The sequence below is a fragment of the Hyperolius riggenbachi genome, chromosome 5 (assembly GCF_040937935.1).
Source record: "Hyperolius riggenbachi isolate aHypRig1 chromosome 5, aHypRig1.pri, whole genome shotgun sequence".
Taxonomy (NCBI): domain Eukaryota; kingdom Metazoa; phylum Chordata; class Amphibia; order Anura; family Hyperoliidae; genus Hyperolius; species Hyperolius riggenbachi.
Window position 1 is genome coordinate 265,975,212 of NC_090650.1, and position 19,374 is coordinate 265,994,585.

The 19,374-nt window shown below is 44.4% G+C and overlaps 1 protein-coding gene across 1 annotated transcript in view; it reads left to right on the forward strand.

Annotated features, from left to right (window-relative positions):
* PAK1IP1 (PAK1 interacting protein 1) overlaps positions 1-14,927 on the forward strand; it is a 38,361-nt gene extending 23,434 nt beyond the window's left edge. The window contains exons 8-10 of the mRNA XM_068236886.1: positions 743-842; positions 5,410-5,533; positions 14,706-14,927. Of these exons, the coding sequence (XP_068092987.1) occupies positions 743-842; positions 5,410-5,533; positions 14,706-14,845 (364 nt within the window). The 3' untranslated portion in view covers positions 14,846-14,927. The remainder of the gene's footprint in view (positions 1-742; positions 843-5,409; positions 5,534-14,705) is intronic.
* Positions 14,928-19,374: the final 4,447 nt, after the last annotated feature.

Below are 19,374 nucleotides of genomic sequence, written 5' to 3' on the forward strand. Positions count from 1 at the left end.
AAGGAAGATTGGGTCCATTTCAAGGTGGCCATACATCTCTCAAATTGGTGTTGGATCGACCATCTGATTCGATAATTATTGAATCGGATGGAAATAGAGTTTGCCAAGAGCATGCCCAATCGACGATTTGACCAATTTTTAGGCGTAAATTGGGCGCATGTATAGATCGGACATGCTGGAAGATCTCGGGCTAATTGCTCGATCGGGTGTGCGGGGGAATGGTGTGCGATAATCGCAAATGACGAATGCAGTGGAAACCCCTGGCCATGTTCCCCCAAATGTTAAACACCCCAGAGCCCATGCATTAATACTTAACTGTGTATCGCCATCCCTGAGGGTCCAGAACTGTGTCCGCACTCTTCTTCCATATAGGCACCCAACATGGTTGCCGGCGTATTGCACATGGTGCACCAATGAGGAACTAGAGTTTGGACACCGCAACGGACACTTGGGAGACAGCGGACAGGTAAACTTTTTTTTTTTTTTAAAGCACAGGCACTGATGATTTTCAAATCATTCGGGAATCGGCCTGTGTTGTATGGCAGCCAACAGATATCCATCCAGTCAGATTCGATCAGAGAGAAAACTGTGACTTGGTCAATTGGCTGCCATAATTGTATGATGTATGGTAGTATGGCCATCTTTAGAAACAATTTGCTTAGATGTGTTTTTTTTTTTTTTTTTTTTTCCCTCTCTCGTGTTTTAATACACATATTTACTTCTTTTTTTTTTTATGTACTAGAGTGAAGAGTCTGTTTTCTTTTGAACATGAAGGCTCCCATATCCTTGCATCTTCATCAAGTGATGGATATTTTAAGCTATGGAAGGTAGATCTGGATAAGGTGAGACACTAAGGACTGAATAGTAAGTTTTCATCAACAAAATAAAAATGTCTTGAACGTCTAAACAGTAGAACAAGCGGTACTACACACACTAGTTTAAATTAGGCATTCCATAGAAGTTTTCACAGTCCACATAATTGTAATGCCCCTCCTTGGGTGTAAAAATCTCCACCACCCCCATGGAGCCAGGTATAGGTGCCCCCAGTATAGGTAGCCAGGCGTAGTTGCACCCAGTATAGGTTAGCTAGGTAGGTGCCACCAGTGTAAGGTAGCCTGTATTGTTGCCGCCAGTATAGGTTAGATAGGTAGGTGCCCCCAGCGTAGGCTAGCTAGGTAGGTGCCTTCAGTATAGGGTAGCCTGTATAGGTTAGTCAGGAAGGTGCCCCGAGTATAGGTTATATAGGTAGGTTCCCCCAGTATAGGCACAGCGGCGGGGGCAGCGATTATAGCGTAGTTACAACTCGCCTTCCTTCCACGATTCCAGGCATCTGTCACATTGGTAACCGCTACGAGTAGTTACAGCTCAGGAGTAGTTACAAGTCTCTAAGGACTCAAATTCGTGATGTAAATGAGGCTTAACCTCCCTGGCGGTTAATTCTTTTCCCCAAATGGGCAAAAATCCTTTTTTTTTTTTTTTTTTTTAATTTTTTTTTGTTTAATTTTTTTTTTTTTTCATGTAAAGCTACCAGAGTGGTAGCTACATGAAACACCACTAGAGGGCGCATGTGTCCCTCTAGTGCGATCGTCGCCGGCACTAATAGCAAACAGGGGAGCGCGTATATAACGCGTTCCCCTGTTTGGCTTCTCCTGTCGCCATGGCGACGATCGGAATGACATCATGGACGTCAGCTGACGTCATGCACACCCGATCCAGCCCATAGCGCTGCCTGGAACTCATTGGTCCGGGCAGCGCAGGGCTCTGGCAGGGGGGGGGCCCTCTTTCGCCGCTGCGTGCGGGCGATCGCCGCAGAGCGGCGGCGATCGAGCTGTGCGCGCGGCTAGCAAAGTGCTGGCTGCACGCACAGCACTTTGAATGGGGCGATTCGCCCCAATAGATCGGGAGAAATCCTCCTGCGCGGCATAGCCCGAGCTCAGCTCGGGCTTACCGCCAGGGAGGTTAATTGCCTCAGTAGTGCGCCAGGATGAGAAGATGTTAGTTACCCATAAGTCCGGTCATCCTCCCTGCGCTCCAAACAACTTGCACGCATCCTATTGGATGCGCAGGGAGGATAACGGACTTATGGGTAACTAACCCCTTCTCATCCAGCCACACACCTGAGGCAATTAAGCCTCATTTATATCACGAATTTGAGTACTTAGGGACTCTTAACTACTCTGAGCCCATGCCTACTAACAGAGCCCCCCGTGATGACATGCAGGCACATTTTCACAGGGGGCGCTGTAACAACGCGATGGACGCATGGGAGAGGAAAAAGATAGAGGCTGCGGAGGATTGCACTATTTGCACACCCATAGAAATGGAGCTGAGCCTTGCCTATTGTATCCTGTATTTGCTTACCTCATTTATCTTGTGCTAAGTTTAACAATGTAACCAAGGCCTCGTTTACATCATCACACGCAGATGGTCATGTGATCGGAATGCAATGCATACCTTTGCACGCCATCTGCGTTTGCTTGCGTTACGTGGCTGATCCCATTCACTGTAGTGAATGGGCAACCCGGGTGTTTTGCAAAAACAATGCGTGGAGCATGCGTTTGCGCACCGCACTGGTCCGCAACACATGCAGTGTGAACATCAGACAGTGCAGTTGTAATGAATAGCGGAGATGGCGCTGCATGGTCTGGCGGCGGGGCGGCTGTCTCCGCGTTCAGAACGGCGGTTTCCGCACAGCAGCATGCGTCTGGTTTGCCTGGGCCTTCTAGTGCACACAGATGGAGAGCTACGCGCGCGCTAGAAGACAGGACCTTTATGCCAGCAGGAGAGGTATCAGGACGATCAGCTGATTCCAGCGGAACTCCTGATTGGCTGAGTGGCTGGGGGCGGCGCTGAGGAGTGCTAGAGTATATATAGATCTTGCTTGTCAGTTGCTGGTTGTCTGCCGTTGCGAATACTTATGTGTGAGCACTCAGACCTCAGTCAGATCCTACAGTGTGTTAGAACCAGGTGGACCTGGGAATTCACACTTAGCCAGATTACGCTCTTGTTATTACTGTGTTATACTTTAGACCAGTTCCAGAGTGTTGAGACCAAGGACCTCACACCCAAGCATAGGATACTGTGTTATTCCTTAGACTAGTTCCTGGGTGTCGAGACCAAGGACCTCACACCCCAGACTAGGATTGTGCTTTATATCTGTTATGACCATTTGCTCTGTCGACCTCTCTCTTGCTTTCTGATTCGGTACCTCTGCCTACCAGTTGCCAACCTTGCCTGTACCCGGTTACCGAATCAGCCTTCTGTCTTTGTACCTTATCTGCTCGTGTGTTGCCGACCTGACCTGCCCTCCTGTCTGTCACTCGTCCTCCGAGTGTTCAGTCTGTCTGTACTACCCATGACACTATTCCACCAAGTGTCAGTTAGCTGCAAGGACTCTTGCTCGTCAGAGAGTCCTTCCTGCAGTGCAGCCAGTGGCCTCTACCCCATAGGAGTCCCCTGGCTTCAGTACAATCTGATTACCAGTTTACCAGGGAATCACTGGCTGCCAGATTAACTCTATCTCCTCTCTTAAGGAGATAGTCCCTGCACAGCCGAGGGCCACCTGCTCCTCAGGTGGTCTCTGGCCGAAGTTATCTGTGTCTCCCACCCCACGGGAGATAGCCTACAGTTGCACCAAACACTTACACTTCATTAGGTGTCCAGAGGTTAGTCATACTTATATTATTGGTGATTCTGCAGATCATCCATAATCAGATTCTCTCTGTGTGCTGACACCAATCGTTACAGCAGTCCTTGCACTTCTGATGTTTGTGTGTCTGCCTCTAACACTTGTTAGATTAGTCTTAGTCGAGTCCGGTAATGCTCATCCGATAATGTGCTCGTACTCCAGTAACGTGTGTGCTGTTTGCAGCAGTGCGTTTGGGAAACCAGTTTAAAAATGTCACTAAAGAATGCACACTATTACAGGACAATGAGAAGATCCATATCATTTGTGTTGGCCTTCTCTTTTCCCATTCAAATCATTTGACTGAAAACCTCCAGTAATATTATTTAGAAAAGGCCATTTCAGAAATGCATAGACAAGACCTTTGAGCTGAAAAAGATACTTGCCATTTAAAACCATGCCTTTTGAGGCCTCGTTCACATTTAGGCAATGTATATGGCCATGCATTCGGGACGCAAGCACACCTGATCGCATGCCACACGCGTTGCCATGTGTTGCGTTGCTGATCCTATTCATTATAGTGAATGAGATCAGCGATGCACTTTGCCAAAATGCGTGCAGCAGTGCGATTGCGCAACGCACATAGTATGAACATCAGAAGTGCTCTCTATGCACTTCTGATGATCTTGCTGATCGCATACCATACGTCTTGCCAAAAATGCGCATGGCAGTGCGTATGGTGTGAACAAGCCCTAGCATTGACATGAGATTTTTATGCCTTTTTCACATATCTCTTTTTGGAATTTTTTTTTTCTTTTTATTCCATACTGGGAAGTTTGTAACTTGCGACTTTTACAATTTCTTAAATAATACTGTGTAATATATTGGTGTTTCTTAAATCGCCTTTCGTAAGCAAGCTTTACCTGAAAGATCAGCAGTATTTTCATGCAATAAAAGATTACCTGGTAATGTGCCCCTTATTATTATACTTCCTGTATTGAAAAAAACATGTTTGAGCAGAGCAGTGTCAGCCCAGTGGCCAAGGTTTCTCTCCTAACCATTTTGTATAGTAATTGACAATGATATTCTAATGCAGGCTCCGGTGCTGCTGCCGTGAACAAAATGTATTTTATAAAACTAATCCCTAAGGTATCAGGTTTTGCCAATGATATGTAAACCAATTTTTGATTTGCTAATCTGATTGAAAGATCACCTAAACCTGCCTTTTCTCCCGCTAAAAAAATTATCTTAAAGCACAACTGAAGTTAGAGGGATATGAAGGATTGCATATATATTTTTCCTTTTAAACAATGCCCATATCCTGGCTGCATGGCTGATCTTCTGCCTCTAATACTTTTAGCCATATACCCTGAACAAGCTTGCAGATCCAATGTTCCTGACTGAATTCTGACTGGATCACGTTGTTTAAATCTGTCAGACCTCTATTGTCTGATCGAATTTTGATTGAGTTCTACCTAAAATTGATCAAAAGAATCGGTCATGAACATGACAGAAAATTTCCATTGATTGAGGGTAGTGATTGATGGGCAATTGTATTGCAGAAAACAGTGAAATGCCACATTTCGTTAACATTTTCAGTAGATTTTCTCCTGAAATCTATTAAATATCGATTTGCTGTGGGGGTTGGAATCGATGCCCTGTGATCAAACATGTTTATGTATGAGTTACATTTGTAAGTGACTGTACAGTAGTTAAAATTGAAAACCTCTAAAAATTGTATAATGTAATACTGAAAAAGCTTTTCATTTGTGGTCGATTTATAGGTACATTGTGCACCATCTTTACTTTGTGAAGTGAGCACGTCAGCCAGACTCACATGTCTTTCAGTGTGGCTTTCTGGACTGGATGACCATAAAGCAAATGCAGAAACTGCACAAACTGCTGCTGGTAAGGATTCAGTCTCACTACAGTTGTCCTTATTACACTTGTATGCTTATGTACAGTACATTTGTGAACAATTTTGCATGCTGCAGTTTGGCATGTTTTCTCACAGAAGTGTGTGATGTAGGACTCTGTAGTAGTGTATGTAACAATGTTTTTGTATTTGCTATAAAGTCACAAGAATTTGCATCCTGGGTCATGTCAGTAAATCGTGGGGTTGCTAAAAGGTAACTGAATAGTGGTGAACAAAAAGTTTGAATAGTGTGCAAATTCCTTTTAAACAAGAACTAGACCTTACATTGGCCAAAAAAAATAATAAAAAAAATTTCAGGTTTTATGTGGATTGACATAATCCAGAAGTGCGCCCTCTACGTATCTCTCCAGCGGCTGCTGGAGAGATATGCAAACAGCGCACTTCTCCTACGCTAGACTGGCTCCGACTGACGGAAGTATGCAGAGCCGGCACCGGAGCTGCGGACATCGGAGGACAGCGGCGTGGGAGCGATCCAGGCGGATGAGGCTGGAGGAAGCCCCAGGTATCTATAAAATCTTTTTACTTTTGAGCTCTGGTACACTTTAAACACCCTTTTCACTGTTCTGTCAAGTAGGGCTGAAGCCAGGATATATACAGTGGCTTGCAAAAGTATTCGGCCCCCTTCAAGTTTCACATTTTGTCACATTACTGCCACAAACCTGAATCAATTTTATTGGAATTCCACGTGAACGACTAATACAAAGTGGTGTACACGTGAGAAGTGGAACGAAAATCATACATGATTCCCAACATTTTTTACAAATAAATAACTGCAAAGTGGGGTGTGCGTAATTATTCAGCCCCCTTTGATCTGAGTGCAGTCAGTTGCCTACAGACATTGCCTGATGAGTGCTAATGACTAAATAGAGTGCACCTGTGTGTAATCTAATGTCAGTATAAATACAGCTGCTCTGTGACGGCCTCAGAGGTTGTCTAAGAGAATATTGGGAGCAACAACACCATGAAGTCCAAAGAACACACCAGACAGGTCAGGGATAAAGTTATTGAGACATTTAAAGCAGGCTTAGGCTACAAAAAGATTTTCCAAATCCTTGAACATCCCACGGAGCACTGTTCAAGTGATCATTCAGAAATGGAAGGAGTATGGCACAACTGTAAACCTACCAAGACAAGGCCTTCCACCTAAACTCACAGGCCGAACAAGGAGAGCGCTGATCAGAAATGCAGTCAAGAGGCCCATGGTGACTCTGGACAAGGTGCAGAGATCTACAGCTCAGGTGGGGGAATCTGTCCAGAGGACAACTATTAGTCGTGCACTGCACAAAGTTGGCCATTATGGAAGAGTGGCAAGAAGAAAGCCATTGTTAACAGAAAAGCATAAGACGTCCCGTTTGCAGTTTGCCACAAGCCATGTGGGGGACACAGAAAACACGTGGAAGAAGATGCTCTGGTCAGATGAGACCAAAATGGAACTTTTGGGCCAAAATGCAAAATGCTATGTGTGGCAGAAAACTAACACTGCACATCACTCTGAACACACCATCCCCACTGTCAAATATGGTGGTGGCAGCATCATGCTCGGGGGGTGCATCTCTTCAGCAGGGAAGTTGGTCAAAGTTCATGGGAAGATGGATGGAGCCAAATACAGGGCAATCTTGGAAGAAAACCTCTTGGAGTCTGCAAAAGACTTGAGACTGGGGCGGAGGTTCACCTTTTTTAGCCGGACAATGACCCTAAACATAAAGCCAGGGCAACAATGGAATGGTTTAAAACAAAACATATCCATGTTTTAGAATGGCCCAGTCAAAGTCCAGATCTAAATCCAATCGAGAATCTGTGTCAAGATCTGAAAACTGCTGTTCACAAACGCTGTCCATCTAATCTGACTGAGCTGGAGCTGTTTTGCAAATAAGAATGGGCAAGTATTTCAGTCTCTAGATGTGCAAAGCTGGTAGAGACATACCCTAAAAGACTGTCAGCAGTAATTGCAGCAAAAGGTGATTCTACAAAGTATTGACTCAGGGGGCTGATTAATTACGCACACCCTACTTTGCAGTTATTGATTTGTAAAAAATGTTTGGAATCATGTATGATTTTCGATCCACTTCTCACGTGCACACCACTTTGTATTGGTCTTTCACGTGGAATTCCAATAAAATTGATTCATGTTTGTGGCAGTAATGTGACAAAATGTGGAAAACTTCAAGGGGGCTGAATACTTTTGCAAGCCACTGTATGCTCTTTCTCCCCCCCCCCCCCCAAACAAGTGGCAATGATCCCGCTGGCTACACCAATTATGGGTACGTGGTGTGAGAGCACCAAGGTCTCAGGGTGATCCACCACCACCACCCCTGTCAAGAATCCTGAAAGAAGATATGACCAGAGCTCAACCACAATTACGAATGTATTCCTTTTATTATGCAGTGTACAATGTTTTGGGCAGGCCCTTTTGAAAGGGCTCCCGACTGAAATGTTGTGTCTGCATTATGTACACTGCATAATAAAAGGGATTAAACTGTAATTGTGGTTGAGCTCAGGTCCTATCTGCTTTCACGCTTTATCCAGGAGAGCTTTCCTAAAAGACTTGACAAACTCATCTTGGCTTCACATTTGGTGTGCATGTTTTAAGACTTAGAATTATGTCCCATAAGAAAGTGTGTGTGTGTGTGTGTGTGTGTGTGTGTGTGTGTGTGTGTGTGTGTGTGTGTGTGTGTGTGTGTGTGTGTGTGTGTGTGTGTGTGTGTGTGTGTTCCCCGACTTATGAACACCCGAGATGCAAACACCCTACCAATGACATGCCGATCCAGACGCATCCTATCAGGGACTCTTTCTGTCACCCTCTGTCCCCTTTTGCTGCCTGCTGGAGTCAGGGATGATTGATCTTTCTTTCCGCTCAAAGGTCACTCTAGTGCCAGTATCACCTACTGCATGTTGCATAAAACTATGCTTCATACAGGAGGAAATGCTGGCACTAGAGTGAGCTGTGAGCCGAGAGGAAGGCCACTCAACGATGTATTCCGGCGGGGAGATGAGAAGCTTCCAATGGCAATCTCTGGATTTGGAGAGTGCATGGGGATGGAAGGTGACAGTGTACAGGCACAGGGGGACAGAAGGAGCCACAAAGGGAGGCAGAGGGACACAGTAATTGGCTATTCACTTTTACTCAAAAGTGATCTCAAAATTTCTGTTTGAAAACCTTATGTATTTGGGGTACAGTAAACATTTTAAAGTGTACTTGAGACGAGGGATATAAAAATGTATACATACCTGGGGCTTCTTCCGGCCTGATTGCTCCCTTGCCACCGTCTTCCACTGCCTGCAGCCTCTGCAACTGGCCCTTGTAAGTAATCCAGTCAGGGGCCAGTCAGCGCAGTGTGGCTCTGCACGCTCCCATGGCCGAAGAACACTCCCTGCCACAGGAAGGCACACAGCCGGGACTGTACCTGCACAGTATGCCCCGGGCCAGAGGACTTAGTGGCAATATGGATGCACTTTGAGTCCTATGGGAGAAAAGTGCTTTACAAATGTTGTTGTATTGTATAATATGCGGAGGCTGCAGGCGGTGGAGGACGGTGGCGAGGGATCGATTAGGCCAGAGGGGGCTGGAGGAAGCCCCAGGTATGTATACTTTGTTTATTTATTTATAATTATTATAAAGTCTTAACGTCTGTGACGGATATTGCGAAAGTCGTGCGCGTAAACGCCAACGATTTTCGCAATAGTCGTGCGCAGTCCCTGTCAGTCTTGGGTAAATGCACAATAGATGTCAATTTCCCTCTCTCTTACTGAGAACAGTAACCTTCCCCCCACATCCTGTTCAGGTCAGGAAAGAATTCACACGTGGCCAGACCACCTGGACAGCAGACATTTGGTCACATAGCTCATGTTCCACCAAACCAGCTCAAACTGGTTGAGACTCACATTTCCCTCCAAGCTCATAGCTTCACACAATGAGAACCTTTACTTTATTAATAATTCAAGATGGGTTTGGCACAGAAAGACAACAAACACATTTCCTGATACCCAGAAATCAGTTCTATCACTCACATGATTTATAATTTTCTGGCTATCAGGAATCAATAGAGAGACCCCTTTATCCGGCATGCGTAGAGCCAATTCATTAGACTAGACGTGTATAGTCTCATTTAATACAGAGTCGCATGCTGCTTATGAATATGGTCTCGGATTTGCGTTGCACCCATCTGGGGCGGAATTACACAAATTATTAATAATTGGTACATTCCTTGCTCCAAGTCTGTGGGTGGTAACTTGCCTGCTAGGAGGTAACCCTGCCTCAAACACACCTACTTTCCAGGTAGTGACCGCCCCAAAACTCTGGTCAGTAAAAAGCGTTTGCAAGGAACTCCACCCAGTTCTTCAATTTACATCGACTAGGGAAGTCCAGACATGTGCTCACGGAAGAACCGGGCGCATGTTGTGTACAAAGGACTTTTAAGCTGAATGCCTACGTTTAAACTGGACTATTTTCTTCATGCTTCAAATGGACTGCTCAGCTAACTAAGTAAGAACTTTCTGTTTTATTCCTTTTATTTTTAAGCTCTGTGGTTTATATGTTAATAGGTGTATATAACTGTATGTAATGCATTTGTGTTATTAAACGTTTAAAAATCGTTTAGCGGTTATGACCTGTTGCTGAACATACACAATCGTACCTATTCTCCTGAACTCGCTACCCTGTGTTTAATAGAAGTACACATTTATTAACCCGTATGCGAGAACCCGGCCCAGACATAACGATCTGACCCAGATTCTTGCATACTGCTAAGGGTTAATATAGCGTTCTCGAAGTCCTAGTAAAATTACAGTAGCGGGCTGTGTAACTCGCTTGGTGGCAGATCTTTGAATTGTATATGTGTGTGGAGTGATTCGGTTGGTATCAGAACGCTCCCTTCGCGAGTCAGTTCATCAAATTGCGAATGCGGGTTACCCTTCGTGATGAACAAATGACCGTGTAAGAGGATTTCTGACGCTGATCGATTTACCCCACCCGCAGACCGGCTCGCGGTCTGTGACAACGTCTATTTCTTTTATTCATCCACTTGGATTGTGATACATGTATCTGGTGAGAGCTTATTATGCCACTGGGGAAATAACCTTTCTAGTTTTGTAAAGCCTGGGCCTAAACCCCAGAGGCATTACTGTGGCTTCTGATGTACCAATTATGGAAAAGGATTTAAATAATACCTTATGTAGACTTTCAGTTAAATGGTATCTACACAAGAATTATATAAGTGATTATATATTGCAGGGATGGATGTGAGATGCAAAAAGTGTACTTCTAGCCTCAAGGCTTTAGGGAAAAGGCAGAACAGTGGTTCACAACTGTCAGAGACTGGAGCAGTTTGACAGAGGCAGCATAAGGAAGCACTAAAAACTGTACCTGAGACATTAGTAATAAAAGGATTTACAGTTGTCAAAATTATTCAACCCCCAATGCTGTAAAGGGTTTTAGGGAATTTAGTGTACATTTGTAATTGTTCAGAATGAAATCTTACAAGGACATTTTACAGAACCAAATGCTACTAAAATGACATCACTTGTTTTTGTAATATAGTATTAACCACTTCCGGATTCTCGGTGCGTATATATACGCCCCTGAATCCTGAAGTGTATACCTACGAGCGGCCGTTCCATGTCAGTTCACAGAGGGTGTCTCCGTGAACACGTAAATGTAAACACACGGGGAAGATCTTCCCCGGTATTTACATGTATACGGCGCTGCTGCGCAGCAGCGCCGTAGAGGAGATCGGCGATCCCCGGCCTCTGATTGGCCGGGGATCACCGGCATCTGATAGGCTAAAGCCTATCCCATCAGGCGCAGGACGGAAATCCGTCCTGCGCCGCTCACAGGGGGAGGGAGAGGGAGGGAAGGGGAAGGAGGCCAGGAAGCGCTGCGGAGGGGGGCTTTGAAGAGCCCCCTGCAAGCGCAAGCAGCCAGCGGCGATCAGACCCCCCCAGCAGGACACCCCCCTAGTGGGGAAAAAAGGGGGGAAGTCTGATCGCCCTGGCTGCAACCTGATCTGTGCTGTGGGCTGGAGAGCCCACGCAGCACAGATCAGCACAAAATTTTATGGTGTGGAAGTGGTTAAATGTTTTTTTTTGTAATTTCTTCATTGACACAATTATTCAACCCCTTAAAGACTACCACTCTTAGGCCTCTTTTCCACGAACTGTTGAGCTGTGTGCTCAGCAAGCAGTTGCCAGGCAGCAGTGAGCAGTTACCAGGCAGCAGTGAGCAGTTGTGAGTTTGAGAGGCATTTCACTGCCTATCAACAGTTCGTGGAAAGGAGGCCTTAAAGAGACACTGAAGCGGAAAAAAAAAATATGATATAATGAATTGGTTGTGTACTATAAATAATTACTAGAAGATTAGCAGCAAAGAAAATATTCTGATATTTTTATTTTCAGGTATGTAGTGTTTTTTCTAACATTGCATCATTCTATAATATGTGCAGGTTACACAACACTCAGCATTCAAAATGATTCTTCCAGAGCAGTCTGTGAACTAATGACCTCTCCTCTGACAGAGAAAAAGTAAATAGTTAAATAACAGTTGAGATAATAAGTCAGATAACAGCCCTCTCCAAGACTTTGAAAGTCATAGAGCTTAATGGCTTTTTTGTATAGAAATAACTGGAGTTTCTGAACTCTTCCTGTACTGGAAACAATTAGACTGATGTATCTGATCTTAATGGTTTATTTCTTAGCTGTACTACACATACAAATCATATCATATAATTTTTTTTTCGCTTCAGTGTCTCTTTAACCTCTTGACGACCAGCTAACGCCGATTGGCGTAAACTGGTCGTCTGCAAGTTTCCATCCATGTCCGTTCACGAAAGCTGTCTCCGTGAACAGCCGGAGAGCCGCCGATCGTGGCTCGCCGGCAAAATGTAAACACGCGGGGAAGAAATCCCCGCTGTTTACATCATACGGCGCTGCTGCGCAGCGGCGCCGTAAGGCAGATCGGCGATCCCCGGCCTCTGATTGGCCGGGGATCGCCGTCATTTGATAGGCTGAAGCCTATCCTACAATGCGCAGGACGGATATCCGTCCTGCGCAGCTCAGAGGGGAAGGGAGAGGGACGGAGCGCTGAAAACGCTGCGGAGGGGGGCTGTGAAGAGCCCCCCCCCCCCCCCCGCAAAGCGCAGAGAGCCGGCGGCGATCAGACCCCCCCCCAGCAGGACATCCCCCTAGTGGGGAAAAAAGGGGGTAAGTCTGATCGCCCTGGCTAAAACCTGATCTGTGCTGCGGGCTGGAGAGCCTACGCAGCACAGATCATTCAGAAAAGCCCTGGTAGGCAAGTGGTTAAGAACAGAGGTTCATTCAAGTGTTTTTGATCAGGTATTGAAAACACCAGTGGATGTTAACGAGCAGCAATCAAGCATAATAATCACCAATTAGGCATATTTAAAATGACTGATACTCAGCTCCTTCTAGACATTTACTGGTGTGTTTACAAACATGGTGAAGTCAAGAGAATGGTCCAGGAAGACCAGAGAAGAGGTGATTTCGCTTCACAGGAAGGGCAATGGCTATAAGAAGATTGCAAAGATGTTAAACATACCAAGAGACACCATAGGAAGCATCATTCACAAATTCAAGGCAAAGGGCACTGTTGAAACATTACCTAGTCGTGGCAGAAAGAAGATGCTGACTTTGACTGCTGTGCGCTACCTGAAGCACAAAGTGGAGAAAAGTCCCCGTGTGACTGCTGAGGAACTGAAAAAGATTTTTCAAATGCGGGTACTGAAGATTCAGCTCAGACAATAAGGCGCACACTGCGTAATTAAGGCCTCCATGCCAGAACTCCCAGGCGCGCCCCCTTGCTGTCTCCAAAGAATAAGAAGAGTCGACTGCAGTATGCCAAAAGTCATGTGGACAAACCACTAAAGTTTTGGGATAGTGTTCTGTGGACTGATGAAACAAAATTTTGGGCCCATGGATCAACGCTATGTTTGGAGGAGGAAGAACAAGGCCTATGAAAAGAACACCTTGCCTTCTATGAAGCTTGGCGGGGGGTTAATCATGCTTTGGGGCTGTTTTGCTTCTGCAGGTACAGGGAAGCTTCAACATGTGCAAGGTACCATGAATTATCTTCAGTACCAGGAGATATTGGATGAAAATGTGATGCAGACTGTCACAAACCTGAGGCTTGGGAGACGTTGGACCTTTCAACAGGACAATGTTCCCAAGCATACCTCCAAGTCCACTAGAGAATGGTTGCAGATTAAAGCCTAGAACATTTTGGAGTGGCCATCGCAGTCACCAGAGTTAAATCGATTGAGAACATCTGATGGGACTTAAAGAAAGCAGTTGCAGTGCGCAAGCCTAAGAATGTGACTGAACTGGAGGCTTTTGCCCATGAAGAATGGGCTACGATACCCGTAGATCGCTGCAAGACACTTGTGTCAAGCTATGCTTCATGTTTAAAAGCGGTTATAACTGAAAAAGGATGTTGTACTAAGAATGAATGTCACTTGGGGGTTGAATAAAAACTGATGATGTGAGCACAGAAAAAAACATTTGTGGCTATTTCATTATAAATGTTATGTTATATATTTGTCTGACTTACAAGTGACTCTTTGATTGTAAAAAAAGATGACTGAAATGATCAAGATCAATGTCAAACTGGCCAAAACACTCAATTTCAGTGGGGGTTGAATCATTTTGAACACAACTGTATACTTACCAGGGGCTTCCTCCAGCCCTGTGGTCCCAATAACTCCCTCGCTGTACTACCGCGCTCCCCCCCCCCCCCCCCCTCCTTGCTTCTATTATAGGCGCTGGTAAAGTTCCAGACTGAACCAGCACCCGGTCTACTGTGCCACAAGCAACCCCCTATCAGCCAGCCACGAGAAACCTCCCTATCGTGCTCCCGTCTTCGAGAACGTTCTGCACATGCTCAGTTCTTTAAGACAGTAACTCCGCTAGTGCAGAACGCTCCTGGTAATACACTGTAATGCAATGAACAGTGTGAAAGGGTCCTTACTGATAATGTGCTGTATAGACCCATTAAACCTCCTCCTTTTTCTTCTAGAATAGACTTATTCCACTCTAAAATCTTAGCTAAGAGCAGCCTTCAGGCATTGCATGAACAGGAACTTGCTCTGTAAGATATCCTGCTTTTGTTTAACACTGTTGTAAATATTTAATTTCCAGTACAAGAAGAATGTCCCAAGAAGAAAAGGAAGATCCCTCGGGACAAAGTTGAAACCACAGATGTAGAAGAAAAAGTTGAAAAACACGAGGTGCACAAGAAGATAAAAGTTACAGATACTCAAAAGAAAAAAACGAAATAAGTACTGCATTTGACAACGAACATATTTTATTTTAATGTCCACTTTGCTGACTTGTACAGACTAAAGTTATTTTGTAACCGGCGCCTTCTGTTCACTTTGTGTCCATTCTCTTTTACAGAGCTGTGATTATGCAGCCGTACATTTCAAAGTGTATAAACAAGCCCAACTTTGGCAGAAATGTTTAACAAGTGCAGAGCAAAGCTGTTTTAGGCCTCTATCCTGATGTTACTTGTCTGGAGGTTTATTTCATTGCGAAGTAAGATATTTGTTTCCACCATAGTTAAATGATATTTAATTGCTGCAGAGGACTATGCTGAATGCTTAGGCACTTGTGGAAACATAAGTGATCAGGAACAGCCTGCCCCGGCTCCCATCCACAGCTGGGCAGGACAGACAGTAGTAGCAAGGGGAAATCTGCAGCACACACAATCTTGGGATCTTTATCTGCCATTCAGACATGTTCAAGATATTTATACAAGTACTAAGGTGTTTCAGACCCGTGTCCTTCATTATAGTCTTGAGTGCAAACTATCAATACAGGTATTTTAAAGGGAACCTGAAGCGAGTAAAATTATTTAAAATAAACACATGACGTAGCTGCAAGTGAATATTGCATACTAACCTCACCGCCAGTTCTTCTCAGAAGCTCACAATTTTCTTCCTACAGTGATCCCTTCCAGTTCTGACAAGATTTTGTCAGAACTGAAATATACCAGTTGCTGTCAGTTATAGATCAGCAGCTGTAAGTTACAACTGAATGTGCAAGGTAATGTCCATGTTTCCCTATGGCACAAATGGGTGATATTACAGTTTAACAGTGTGCTGACCAGGAAGCTGTTATGGGGTAATGGCCGTTTTTAAAATGGAGGATGGAGAATTCCATTGATCTCAGTGGAGAAACAGGATGCAGGAGAGAAGAAAGAGATTGAGTAGAATACACAGGAGGTAAATATGACCTGTGTATGGTTATTTTGACTTTTTATTTTCAGATCAGGTTCTCTTTAAAGGTGGTAAAAACAACCCATCACAAGTGTATGCAAATCTGGACCTTCAGGACCAATGCTGAAGTGGAAGAGAAGGATCGCTGTAAAAACCGCGCCAGAGCTTTGGCCGCTGCCATAGGGTGTAATAGGAATTACAGCTATAGCGGTGCTCAGTGAGTATTTTTGGAGCTGTCTAAAAACAGAGCACAAATTACTATAAAAACACTGTAATTTGGCAGCCAACAATAGCTGGAAGCCGAATTACATATTTCCCTCCATCCATGGAGGGGGAATAGTATTTTTTTTCCAGGACAAACTTGTCTTTCTTTGGGAAGTATTTTCAACCAAAATTTTTATTTTGTTATGCTTTGAGAGCGAATGGAAGAACAAACACATTTTAAATTTTTTTGCCTGTTCTAGTTTTAAAATAAAAAGTCTGGTGTAGGTGCTCCCTGTTTAGGCAGCCAGGGGTAGGTGCCTCCGGTATAGGTAGTCTGCTATAGGTGCCCTCAGTGGGATGTGCTAGCGGCAGCTGATTCACTAGCTCCACGCTTTCCAGCACTGACATTCCTCTTCTTTCCCTGCCTCCATTCCATCTGTAGTTAGGGCAGGGCTACAAAATAATGGCCGCCTATGTGTGCTTCAGTGGACATTTTCTTGTAGCCCTGCTCTAACTACAGATGGAGCAGAGGCAAGAGAGACAGCAGGGTAGCAACATATACCCGGTGCTGCTGCAACACATGAATGGGGATGACTGCTATACTATGGTGAAATTTACAACAAACCAAATACTGCCCTTCCATGTAGAACAATTTTTTCAAACATTGCTCCTCTGTTTCAGTGAGGGAAAAAAGCAGGATGCAAAAAAATTAAGACGATCTTTGCTTTCACAATAAAAATGTAAGGATGCTACGTGCAAACAGGCATGTAGGAATAAAAAAAAAAATTAAAAGAAGTACTTTGCAATTACGCACCAGTAAAAAGTGCCAATGACCAAAAGTTTGAGGACAAGATTAGCAAAAGAAAACGAGCTATAACGATGAATAGGATCAGCAGTCTAAAGCCCCATCTACACCATTCATTTTTTTTTTTGTTTTTTTTTTTGTTTTTTTTTTGTTCGATTCATTGATTCGATTCGATGCACTTCGACATGTCCGATCAGGATTCGATTCAATTTGCCATTGTTTTGCAATGGCGAATTGAATCGAATACTGATCGGACATGTCTGATTGAATTAATGACTTGAATTGGACAGAAAAATTGTATGTTGTAGATGGGTCTTAACATCTGTGATGGTCAACAAGAGCCTTGGATGGCTGCGTCTGAAGAAAATGGAAAGCAATGTTTATTTTATGTCCAATATTCACAGTTGTGATTATGGTGTTTTGTATGATAAATGTAATCATGGTGAACTTACTGTTGATCAAATGGGTAAAAATGGATGGACATTATAAATGTCTTTTTAAGTCACTAGCAAGCAGGAACATATACTCAGAATGATTTTAGCTGTACATTTTCACCTATGTTTTGGTACGTTTGCAATTGCAGAGTGTAAAAATTTTTTTAAACAGAAGATGAAAAGAAAATGATCTACTAGGAAAAAACTTGGATAAATAGTGAATTGGATAGGGCCCTCTGTTTTGGATTATTTGTAAGATTAATGAAAGATTTAGAACATTTGTCGAATTTTTGCCACAAAGGTCAGCATAAACAGCAACATTTTAAAGTATAGGCCCTAAAGAATACATAATTTTTAGATGAGATGTATGCACATATACAGCTGGCAGCACTGAATAATAGAGTAATTGGAATGTGAAAAGGAAACAATGAATGTTTCATGACCAAGAAGAGATTCCATTTGAAATGATTATTTTAAACTTGAGTTTTCTTGGAGTTGCGTTTTTTGTTTTTTTTCCTCCATAGCAGTACATTGTGAAAAATATTTCAGTTAAAATACATATAGTGGAAATTGAGCCATAGGGAAGCATGGACATTACTTTGAAAAGGTTTTTTTTTTTTTCAGTTAAAATGGAGAGCAATTGATTAAGTGTCAAAGGGCCCTTAAAGGAAAGGTTCAGGGAGGGTGGGTAAAAAAATAAATATCAATTTCCACTTACCTGGGGCTTCCTCCAGCCCGTGGCAGGCAGGAGGTGCCCTCGCCGCCGCTCCGCAGGCTCCCGGTGGTCTCCGGTGGCCGACCCGACCTGGCCAGGTCGGCTGCCAGGTCGGGCTCTTCTGCGCTCCAAGACCCGGAACTTCTGCGTCCCACGCCGGCGCGCTGACGTCATCGGACGTCCTCCGGGCTGTACTGCGCAGGCGCAGAACTACTGCCGGTCGGGTCGGCCACCGGAGACCACCGGGAGCCTGCGGAGCGGCGGCGAGGGCACCTCCTGCCTGCCACGGACTGGAGGAAGCCCCAGGTAAGTGGAAATTGATTTTTATTTTTTACCCACCCTCCCTGAACCTTCCCTTTAACATTCCAAAAACTACGTTTTAAAGAAATACAAGATCCCAAGCCAGCTCAGTTTCTTTTCAGAGAAAGACCGCTTTCAATTTTACAACTCGAGGGCAGCACGGTGGCATAGTGATTAGTGCTCTTGCCTTGCAAGCTCAACTCATTTCCCCCCCTACATTATTCCTTTAAGTGTAAACATTAACACTTGTATAGCACTATTCCTCTATTGTACTCATAGCACTTAATGGTATATTCACTAAACTGCAATAATCAGAATAACGCGTGCAAAGTGTTAAGGTGGCTGTACATCAGGCTGTAGGGCACTACGACACAGGACAGGTAATGTATGAACGCACATTTAAGCCTCATCTACACGGTCGGATCTTGCTACCACCGACTCCCTGCGCGGGGACAATGGCAGGGAATCAAGCGGAAGATAAGCGGCGCGAGAACGAGCGGGTATCGAATCAGGCGCGCGAGCGGGGATGCGGAAGAGGTGATCTGGCGGCTAATTGAGCCGCCGGATCGCTGCCTCATCTACGCGTGTAGATGAGGCTTTATACATTAGGGGCAGTGGCAGGCTAGGCCAATTCCCGAGAGATTTCATGCTGAAATTGATTGGGATTCGGCCTGCATGATATGGGCACCTGACAGATTTGTCTCATGGTCGAATCTGCCCATCGCTAGGTGTATGGCCATCTTAACATTTTGATTACTGCAGGTTAGTAAATATACCCCTTTGAGAGCTGAAAACACTGAAGCCAGGGACCCACTAGCAGCACTTTTATAAGCACTTGTGATTTGAAAAGCTCTTGCTAATGTAATCCTATAGGGGATTTTTTTTAAATTACATCTCTCAAGTGGATTCACACCCATAGCATTACATTAAGGGCCCATGCACACAAGAGCTTTTTAAATGCTAGAGATTTTAAAAGCTCTTGCTAATGCAACGCTATGGGGGATTTTTACTAAATCACATCGCTCCAATGTGAACACACACAAGATAACATTAGTAGGAGCTTTTAAAATCACAAAGCGCTCAGAAAAGCTCTTGAAGTGTGAACGAGTCCTAAGAGCTTTCCAACTAACCA